At 39.4% G+C, this 11,311-nt stretch overlaps 1 protein-coding gene across 1 annotated transcript; it reads right to left on the minus strand.

The window, feature by feature from the left end:
• Positions 1 to 4,931: 4,931 nt before the first annotated feature.
• Positions 4,932 to 9,600, minus strand: Pngl (N-glycanase Pngl). Its single transcript, XM_073992798.1, has 8 exons — positions 9,405 to 9,600; positions 8,932 to 9,347; positions 6,868 to 6,980; positions 6,284 to 6,808; positions 5,902 to 6,224; positions 5,752 to 5,836; positions 5,475 to 5,571; positions 4,932 to 5,420 (listed from the first exon to the last, which is right to left on the minus strand). Exons 2-8 carry the CDS (start codon positions 9,320 to 9,322, stop codon positions 4,999 to 5,001), a joined length of 1,956 nt encoding a protein of 651 aa, XP_073848899.1. The 5' UTR covers positions 9,323 to 9,347; positions 9,405 to 9,600; the 3' UTR covers positions 4,932 to 4,998.
• Positions 9,601 to 11,311: the final 1,711 nt, after the last annotated feature.

Here is an 11,311-nt window from a genome sequence, read left to right on the forward strand (position 1 = left end):
ATGTTGTCGCGTTTTCGTGGTCGTTTTGTGCATTTACCCCTGGTTGCTAAGAAAAAAACTGTGTTTTGTTTTTTTGTATGTTCTGTAACGAATATACAAAAAACAAAATATAGTATTTTTCTGAACAAAAATAGGGTAAATGCACAAAACGACCACGAAAACTCACATTATCGATTTGTTGTCAAGGAGAGCCGTACCTAAAATTTTCTGGCCGACATTTTTGCAGAACATTTCGAAGCTGAAAAACGTCATCTTGTGGTACTTTTATAGCAGCACTTAAAATAAAGGACGAAAAGGACATTGAAGGAAGCGAGTTAGAAGGTCGAAGTGCTCTACGAAAATAATCCTCATTCGATTTGACTGAAGACATGTCATATCAAAAATAAGCTAAAGCAACAGTGGACAAAGATATAACGCTAATTCCTGATGGCTTACAGGGTCTCTAGCAAAAACTTCATCACGCCATATCGCGAAAGATCGACTCACGGCGAATCTGTCCTTCGGGGTTCTGTATATACTCACCAAGGGCTTTCATCTCCAATAGGAATTTTCCACCCCCCAGACTTTGAGCTCCATTTTGTTGCACAGTGTTATCAAACGAATTAGGCTTCGAAACGTCTTAGAGAAACAGGTCATTAACATGTCATATCGATTATTTCTACATGACTTAAGTAATTACAGTAATTACTGTTAGAGTTCCATCAAATTCATCAACGAAAGAGGTAAATTCAGGGTGGGGGAAGAGATGTAAATTTAGTACCTAATAGGAACTAAATCGACAATAGATAGTTTTGGCAATATCTTCAAATGCAAAACAAACATCCAACACGCAGAAAAGATCCTTCCCCCAAAGCTACTCTACTAACTCCAGAAGAATTGTGGTCACGACCCGTGGAAGCAGACATTTTTAAACATGGAAGTTGAACCAGATTAAACAAAACAAGTAAAAAAAAGTATAGTCCGTTTTGCTGGCAGAGATTACCCTAAGCCTGTAAGTGTACAAATTAAGAGAAGAGGTGGACATAGACGTAAAAAACATTTTCGTAAAAAAAGCGACAAAGGACGTTTCCGAAGGTTCCAGCATAATTTTTTATGTATTTATGGGTATCATAAACAATGGGCCTAATTATTCCACTGACTTACCCAATCAATGCAGTCTACACAGATTTAAATTGTGGCATTGTAACAAAGACTGTTTAAAACTTTAGTGCGGCAGGTGTATTAAGGAGTAACCTAAACCGAGCTCCTACTTACTCTCTCGACATCCAATATTGATATTGCTCTGGTTCAGGAGCCTTATTTAAGCAATAATAAAGTTGCTGGACTGAGCAATAACAACTACACTGTCCTCGCTGCCTCGAATTGAGACAAGGTGAGAACATGTGTAGTTGCAAAAAAAGAACCTAAAACTAATGCTTCTCTCCAATTTCAGCAGGGTAGACATCACCACCATAAGGATGGACAGAGGGCATAGGAAACCTTTTATAATGGCCTCTGTCTACATGCCTTATGAAGACCCCGACCCCACCCGGTGGCATCGTAAATACTCTGATGGACGAAATGGGGAGCACAGGCCACATCATCATTGGATGCGATGCAAATGCTCATCACTTCCATTGGGGACGCAGTAATACCAACACTAGGGGTGAGTCCATTTTCAAATTCATTTTGCAAAATAATTTAAGAATTTGTAATAGGGGTACCACACCTACTTTCCAAAACACAGTTAGAGGCGAAGTTATTGACATCATCCTAACCAATATGGAAGACTCCGAAGTTATGGACTGGAAGGTATCTAAATAGTGCTCTTTCTCAGACCACAAGATGATACTCCTCAAAGTTCCCATAACTTCGGAAAACAAAAACCATACGAAATCCCAGGAGGACAGACTGGAACAATTACAGCTCACAAACGACTTCGGTGCTAAGCAATCACCAAAGATTGTCCACAGCAAAGGAAGTCGAGGTAGCTGTAAATGATCTAAGTAAGTCACTCCTGAGATACTACGAGGATTCCTGCCCATAAACCTACCCTGGGAAGAAATCTAAGCCGGTATGGTGGAGCAAAGACCTGGCCAGTCTTCGCAAGGCGGCCAGGAAATCATACAACAAAGCCAGCACATCTTCTCTCAGTACAGATTGCGATACCTACAGGGTTAATTTCAATAAGTACAAGAGTGAAATTAAAAAGGCTAAACAGAGATCTTGGGCTTGCTTCGCTGAGTCCATACAAGGAGTTAACGAAGCTGCCAGGTTTCGTAAGATTCTATCCAAGGATCCCAAACCCATGGGTAGCATCAAACGAGAAAACGGCACGTGGACTAATTCTGGTCTAGAGACTCTAATCTGCTGTCAGAAGTGCTGACCTAGAGAGTGACTCGCAGCAAACGAATCACAATCAGGGCTGCACAGCACAGGACGAGCAACTGATTGACAGCCTAACTAGCATCCCAAGAATAAAATGGGCGATAGACAGCTTCCAACCCTATAAATCTCCTGGACCGGATGGCATTATACCGGCTATGTTGCAAAATGCAGCTGATTCGGTACTGGCAACCATAAAGGAAATTTACAGGGCCTGCCTGCGTCTGTCGTACATACCTAACCCATGGAAGGAGGTAACGGCGACTTACATTCCCAAAGCTGGGAAGCCTAGTCACACACTACTTAAGGACTATAGACCTATTAGTCTTTCTTCCTTCCTCCTTAAAGCTCTAGAGAGACTACTCGACTACGACATCCGGTCTCATCTAGATTCCAATATTATAATCAACTCGAAGCACGCCTATATTAAAGGCAAGTCGCTGGACACCGCCTTACACGAGGTGGTTGGATATATTGAGAGGAATATGGAGGGTTCGCGCTTCACACTTGCAGCCATCCTCGATATAGAGGGAGCCTTCAACAATGTGAATCTGGAATCCATTCATAATTCACTCACTAACGCTGGAGTTTCCTCTATCCTTGTTAGGTGGGTTGATGAAATGCTTTAGTGCAGCTGTCTCGCTGGGCTCGCACCAATGGACTTGGTGTGAATCTAACAAAGACTGAGCTCGTACTCTACACGAAGAAGCACAAAATTCGCGAATTCCCGCTACCAAAGCTGGACGGTGTTGCCCTAAAACTTTCTGCGGAAGCCAAATACCTCGGTGTTATCCTGGACCAACGTTTAAATTGGAAAAGGAATACTGAGGAGAGGGTTAAGAAGGGTTTTATGGCACTCTATTCCTGCAAGAACTCCATTGGTAAAAGTTGGTGTCTCAGACCAAAGATCATACACTGGTTGTTTGATACGGTGGTTCTCCCCATTCTTACCTATGGTGGGCTTGTCCGGTGGCATGCTCTTGGAAAGAGTGCACTTCTGTCACAACTATCTAGTGTTCAAAGAGCCGCATCTCTGCTCACTGGTGCCATTAGAAGCACACCTCAAGCCGTCCTGAATGTGATACTTAATCTCCAACTTCTGGACATCACTATCCACTTTCAGGCGGCGAGGACGGCTTTCAGGCTTAGAGAGGCAGGTGTGTGGCAGTGTTCATGATTTGGACATGCAAAGGTCCTCTCCCCCTTCACCGATTTACTTGAGTTTAGTGGACCCAATCACATCAGTGATTATATACCCACTGTACTCAACTTCAACCAAATCAACGCCACAATCCCAAGCAGGGATGCCTGGTCTAGTGGTAGCCCTCTTCTTGGCGGTCTGGCCATCTACACAGACGGCTCCAAGATGGAGGATGGCACAGGTGCCGGTGTCTTCTGCGAAAACCCACCAATTAAGCAATCCTTCAAACTCAATGATAATTGCAGCGTTTTTCAGGCAGAGATTTTTGCAATAAGGAAAGCAGTGGAGATGGACAAATAACTTGGGAGCAGCTTTATAGGACCGGTGACTATTTTTGTCGATAGTCAAGCGGCCCTTTAGGCCCTCAAGTCGTGGACCATAAATTCAAAAGCTATCCTAGACTGCAAAAACGCTCTGCTTGAAGTACGTGATATCGTTGGTCTTTGCTGGGTTCCAGGGCACAGTGATATAGAGGGAAACGAAGAGGCGGATAAACTAGCAAGGGGTGGCTCTCAGTCGATTGACTTACCAGCTGAGTCATCTACTAGACCACCAAAGTGCTACTACATCCGAAAACTTCGCGGCTTCTTTCTTGAGAAGGCAGGGCAAAGATGGCAAAGAGAACCTGGCTGTAAGGTATCCAAGGCAATCTAGCCTAGCTACTCTCAATATAGAACCAATTCTCTCTTTTCACTAAATAAGTTAGGGATAAAGACCACTGTAGGACTCATTACCATGTCATAACATGGTCAGGTCCCTAACTTCTAGATGGGACAACAATAGTGTAGACTATCGTAGGCTATGTCAAGACCCAGAAGAAACAGAGACAGTCATCACACACAATAGCTTTTTTTTCATCACAACTCATCAACACCACACTCAACTTTAAACAAACAACCACATACAGCTAAATTTAAGGATGATCACAATGGACCTCAAGGTCTCCGAATGAAGTAGCTGCCAACAACGTTAGCTGCGCGTCCTAAAACCAAACCAAACCAACAAAGACTGTTTAAAACTTAAGTAAATAAAAGTTTTCAATGAAACATTGTTTTGTTTTCAAAATCTATATGATATATGAAATTTTAAGATGCGTAAAGTTTCCGCCAAATCGAATACTCAATTCGTAAGTTATCGTGCTCATTAGTCATTTCAGTTGGTGACGCAGGATTTTTTAGAGCTTTTAAAAAAGTTTTCCTCACGGAACATTTTCTTCTATTTCTGAAAACAAATGTTAATACTCACCTCTATATAAACATGTTTGAATTGATAGATCTTTCGGCCGTAATTTTCTTGATTTCTTTACCTTGATTGTTAATTTCACATCCCCAAAATTGTTTTCTGTGATTGCTTGATTCTCAATGGATTATTGTTTTACTTGCCAAAATATAATGACAATATCGTTTTATTGCACTTTTTTGTTGTAGGTATTATTATTCAAATTCTAATTGTAAATCAAAAGGATATTCCGTCGAATTTAAGGATTGACGAAACAGTTGAGCATGTTGCCAGGCTACATCACCTTTGCCTCCTGATAGTTTGGCACAAATTTCAAAACTTTTACAATTCACCAATGTTGTGAGGATTTCTTTGGTTTGGCTATCTCTTAGCGAAATATCCACCTGGCCTTCACCAAATGTCTTCTTTTCCAATGTCAATTTATAGGATTTCACTTTAAGCGGAGTATTGGTGAAATTAAATTTCCATACCAATTCCCCATATGGACTGTCTTCTTGGCGAGCCAAATAAACCATTTTCCAATCACGTTCCACTTTGCGCGTGATATTTTTCGACGAATGTTGGCAACTTTGCCAGGTTTTGTAATTGGAAATTGTGCTACAAAGACCGGTGGAGTCTGAAAATGATGGTCGGTTAATAAGGCAATCCAATGAAATCCATCACATCTTACCTTTTATATAACGTTCATAGATATCACTGGAACAAGAGTAACGTAAATTGAATTGTTTTTTGTTTATTTCTTCTTCCATTAAGGTGAACTCAAAAATCTGCAAGGTCAAAAAGGTAAATATAAATTATAAATAGTTCAGCCTTATGCTGAACGAAAATCTCCCGTGAGTATTGCCTTTGCGCCGTTTCATTTTAAGGCAGAGAGTTAGAAAACCCACGGGGAATTTACGTTCAGAATAACACCCATTAAGTTGTTTAAAAAACTAAATTGTTCTTACATTATCAAAAGAGTGTTCACCCCTTGATTGGCGCCATGCCAAACTACCCGAGCTTCTTCCTTTCAGTTCGTTTTCGGTGGGTGTACTGGAACAAAGAAAATAAGTCATAATTATTGAAATACTGTATTTTAATTTGTAATCTTAACCCACCGTTCCACTGTTAACTCTATCAACTCCACCATACACCTTTGACTAAGCAATTTCTTGCGTTCATCATCTAACTTGGCCTGACGTTTCTTGCGTATGGTTATTAGAGCTTCTATTAGCTCACTTTCGCTACAAAAGCGACGCTTTTGTAATGTTTCCTTGTGGTTGTTACAATAACGCCATGTAACATCCTGGATATCATCACAAGAATAGGCAAATACATAGTCGATGTTACGTTTCCAGCCATGTTGATACATAAGCGGCGAGTCGACAACATTATCGGAGGGATCTACATGTATCCAACGCATTTGCGAATCAGAATAAACCTAAAAAGGGAAATTGTTTTTATTTTTATCACAAAAAAAAAAATATTTCAAATTCTTACCTCTGTCCACACATGATCGAACAACGGATGGACAATACGTGCATCATAGTCCAGGCAACGACACAAAAATGTAAAACAATTGGCAAATTCTCCACAACGTCCTTTGCGTGATACTAATAGTTGGGCAATATCATTGTAACGATGAAATTTGGTCTCTTGGCCACAACAAATACCAACTTCAACACGAACATCACCCTCGGTTACAGTACGCCGCAACTTACTCTCTTCACTGCCACACACCTTACAGGGTAAACAGTTGACCCATTCAAAGAATTCATTTTTAAACCAAGCAACCAGTTCTACTAATATTAAATCACGAATACAGGGTTCTTTAATGGCCGGTTTACCCTCTTCCACAGCATTGGCAGATTCTTCTTGTATCTTTAACAATGTCTCACTAGCTTTTTGTGTCAATTCATCAATTGGTATAAGTTGACGACCTGCTGCTAGCAACTTTTCATCTTCATATTGCATCACGGAATCGGAATAATGTTCCAAAGATTCCAGGAATTTGTTGGTGGTGCGCTAAAAATAATAAAAAAATTAAATAAAAAGCATATTTCAGAGTTGATGTATAGGCTTACCAAAACCCGAGGAAAGGTTATCCGTTGCTTGTAAGGTTTTGTCGGTTGTATAGGTGCGGAGGACGTTTGAAGAGTAGCACTACTCAAATTTGTTGGTATCGCTTGAGGAACATCTAAAATCGAAAGTTTTAATTACAACACAGCCTATACAAGTGATGGCCTGACTTTGGAAAAGCTCCACTGCACAATATTAAAATACCTATGTGGGAACAAGCCTCGTTTAAGGACACTTCTCGGATCGGACGGAACAAGTCGAGTTTAGGACCCGGTCCCGGATCTTGATGATATATATACCGCAGATAGTCCTTATGGGTCCTGAGTATAACGATATAAATGTTGTCTTGCACAAGTCCATACTTCCCGAGATATGGGCCTTCAAATTATTTTTACAGCCGACAAATGTAATATGTGTATCAGTGTAAAGCCCGCAGTTAAATTTACTTTAAAAATTATAAGTTCGGCCGGGAATTTAAGACTTTCAACTATGGACCAACAACACCGGCTATGCGGTTAATGTTCCCTTTAAAATTGAAAGTTTTTCGAACACCCGCTAGTTTAATTCCAGCGACGTATGACACTTTCTGGGGAAATGTATAGTTCCCGAGATATGGGCCACTGAATTTCCGAAAATTCCTTTGTTGAAGGACGGCTACTTGGAGAAAATTTATAAATTAAAAGAAAATTGTGGTCCCGTTCCCCAGATTTGCACCTGCTCATAGCAAAAGGTCTCAAAATCCCGGCTATTAAAATAAAATTAAACAAACCTCTGCTTCTCTTAACAATGGTGAAACTACAGTTGAGTTGCTATCCATAATCGACCTCTTAATTTTTATTACTGTTAACCAAGGCGAATTTAAGAAGTCGAATTCATGCCGTAGTCTTCCACCGTGGTCTTAACATTAGGTCTGTACCAAGGTGAATTTAATAAGGTGGTCCAATAGGCGCATTCAGTCCGTAGTCTTCATTTGCTGTCAAATTTTTTTGCGTGGAATATTCACAAAATTCAGAAGAAAACGGTAAAACATTCTTCATGAAGCTTAAATATAGATGTTGTACACAGATACTCCTTATAAAAGAAAAATATTCGCTATTTATTTTTGATTACAAATATGTTTTGACAGTAAATGAAGACATCAGTTGGTATGATTGTATCACCTTCTTTCTTCCACCTGGTTTCTACCATGGCAAAAAATTTTGACAGCAAATGAAGACAACGGCCTGAATTCGCCTTTTAGATCACCTTGTTAAATTCGCCTTGAATAAAAATAAATTGGGACAAACAAAAAGTCGGTTAGGCCAAGGCCATGGCAGAACTACCAGGTAGTGGTATCACACCAGCTGATGGAATATGAAAAGTCAAATCCCTTTATAAAAAAATTATTTTTGTTGTAATTTCCACAACAACATAAAGAAAGTTTTGACATAACATATTCAAAATTTTACGATGCCACTACCTGGGTAATTGTGCCATGGCCAAGGCATATTGAATAAGGTAGCCGACTCACACCAGCTGATTGAACATGAAATGTGAAGTCAAATTGTTGTAATTGTGAAATGTAAACAAACATCTTGTTCTGATTGGCCGAAATTTATTCGCGGCAAGTTTAAGCGCCAAGGCGAATTGATTCTCTGTACAAAAGTTGACATATTAGTTGCTTTGTTGTAGCAATTCGCCGAGTCGACTACCTTCTCTATGTGCCTTGGGTTAGGCGAACAAAAATTTTCTTGCTTTCTCTAAGTAGCCGGATTTCGGCCGAGGTGCAAAAGTCGGATACGCGAACAAAAGTACTCTCCATAAGCTTGAAAACGATACTCATACTATTCAAGTAAGAATAGTAAAATGTCTAGAGTCCCATATCTCGGGAAGTATGGACTTCCCCCGGCCAATTTATGTATAGTTGTGATCAGGGTCCCTAGGACTACCTATGTTAAAAATGTCAAGCCGATCCGAGAGGGGCCCCCCTAAGCAACACTTATTTGTTCCCCTTCGCCCACTCGTAACCGATTTGACTTTAGTTCCCCTTGACTTATCTTAAACACTCCTTGACACCCTTCATCACTTACCATCATCTTTTCTATTAAGCCAAAATTCTCTACGCTTAATCAATGCGTCACGATATTCACGTATTAGTTTCAGTGGCGCATCTCTTGGCAATGTATACTGTTCGTTGTTTCTTTGAAATCCAATGGCAGTTAATAGCTCAACACAACCTTCCAAAGTTAACAATTTCTCCTTGATTGTTTTGTTTTCCATTCGTATTGTGCGATACTTTTCTTCATTTGGATTATTAATTATGTTATCTAAAAGTAACAAAATTATTCGCACGGCTTCTAAATACGCCTCTTTGGTATTTCGTTGGGAACATTGGGTATTTGGATTCGGTGGACGGGATGAGGAAGCAGGTTCAATAGACCAAATAGATTTGTAGTTGATTTCCTTTGTTGTTGGTGGCATAGTAATGTTTTAAAAAATCCTCCACCTAAAGATAAATACAAATGTTAGCAATCTATTTATGAATGTTATGATGCTTACTCACATAAGATGTAAAGCTCTATTTGTTGGCTGGAATGTATATATTTCGCAGTTTTTTTAGTTTGTTTTACTTGACAAAACTAACACGATTAACAAATGTTTTTAATAGAGTGGGGGGAGGATAGAACAAATCCATCTATCAAATACCAGACGAAATTAAATACGTTCCATACGAATGAAATAATCAGCTGATAAATTGTAATCATAGAGAGAGACGTGAGAGAGTAATGGCACAATGTATTTGAAGTGGCCTGGCAACACGTTAAACTTGAAATAATAAAATAAAACAAATGGTCTGTTCCAGTACTGCAAGAATCTACAAATTTTTATTATTTTTTCGATAACATAAACGAAAGGAAAAAATGTTATCGTAGTAAAAAATAGTAGCTTCTTGCAGGTTCTGAAACAGAGCAAAAGTAATGGAAATTTATTGAAAACGAGAGGATTTACTAACAAAAACACTCCAATCGTCAACTCTCCTTACTGAAGTTAAATATTAATAGAACCGATGCATATTCATAGAATGTAGCTGCATGAATTACAATATGGTCTGTTCCAGTACTGCAAGAATCTACTATTTTTTACTATTTTTTCCGATAACATAAAGGAAAAAATGTTATCGTAGTAGAAAATAGTAGCTTCTTGCAGGTTCTGGAACAGAGCAAAAATTAACAATTGTACAAAAACAACATTTGGTCTATTTCAAAACTGCAAGAATATACTAATTTTTAAAACTTTTCTTCGATATCATAAAGGAAAAATTGTTATCGTAGTAAAAATTTGTAGATTCTTACAGGTTCTGGAACAGACATATTGGGGGTTATCATGAACGGCAATTCCCCGTGAATTTTTTCACTTTCTCCCTTAAGTTACAACGGCGGGAAGACGGAACTCACGGGGAAATTTCATTCATGAAAACCCCCATTGTGTAACGACAGGATTTCTTCTCCCCGTGGGCTAGAATAGCTCGCCGGGGTCCAGCGGTTCATGCAGAAATTTATTTCGAATTTGTGTGAGAGAGAGAAAGAGCAGTATGTCTTGTTGTTCTCTAAATCAAATTTTATTCAATGACAAAAGGATTTTATATATAATAAGTTCACTGATTTATTGTACATCTAAGAATATAAAGTGTTACATGGGGTATAATGGTCCACCGTCCACGGGTTATTAGATGGGCTCACTGGATTCGGGATACGAGACCTGGATAAGTATTCGTGGTAGTGCAATGGGGATGCCGGAGGTGTTGATGTAACAGAGTCCTGGATAAGTTCTATAAAGGAAAAAAAGTCAAATGAAAAAAATTATAAAGGAAAAATTTTTCATTTCAAATTTTCATAGAACAAGAATCTAGCCCCTGGATAAGTACTCTATGGTTCTCCGGGGTTACTGGGATGGCTCTTTCGGGTACATAATGGGATTTCGCTACTAATAGGGTGGAGGTGCGAGACTCAAATACTACTTCTAGCATATAAAAATCAGGTTACAGGCTGCGAGAGACCTTAATATGTACTCAAGCACTACTGGGTCATGGGTTGCAAGAGACCTTAATAAGTACTCAAGCACTACTTAGATGACATGCAAGGTTAGAGATTGCGAGAGACCTTAATAAGTACTCAGGCACTACTGGGTTATGGGTTGCAAGAGACCTTAATAAGTATTCAAGCACTACGGTGTTATTGGCTGCAAGATACCATAATAAATACTCAAGCTCTACGGTGTTATGGGTTGCAAGAAACCTTAATAAGTACTCAAGCACTACTGGGTTATTGGTTGCAAGAGACCTTAATAAGTACTCAAGCACTACGTAGATGACATGCAAGGTTAGAGATTGCGAGAGACCTTAATAAGTACTCAGGCACTACTGGGTTATGGGTTGCAAGAGACCTTAATAAGTACTCAAGCACTATTGGG

Source organism: Musca autumnalis, unplaced genomic scaffold, assembly GCF_047663935.1.
Source record: "Musca autumnalis isolate F117 unplaced genomic scaffold, ASM4766393v1 scaffold_5, whole genome shotgun sequence".
In the NCBI taxonomy this organism is placed as follows: Eukaryota; Metazoa; Arthropoda; class Insecta; order Diptera; family Muscidae; genus Musca; species Musca autumnalis.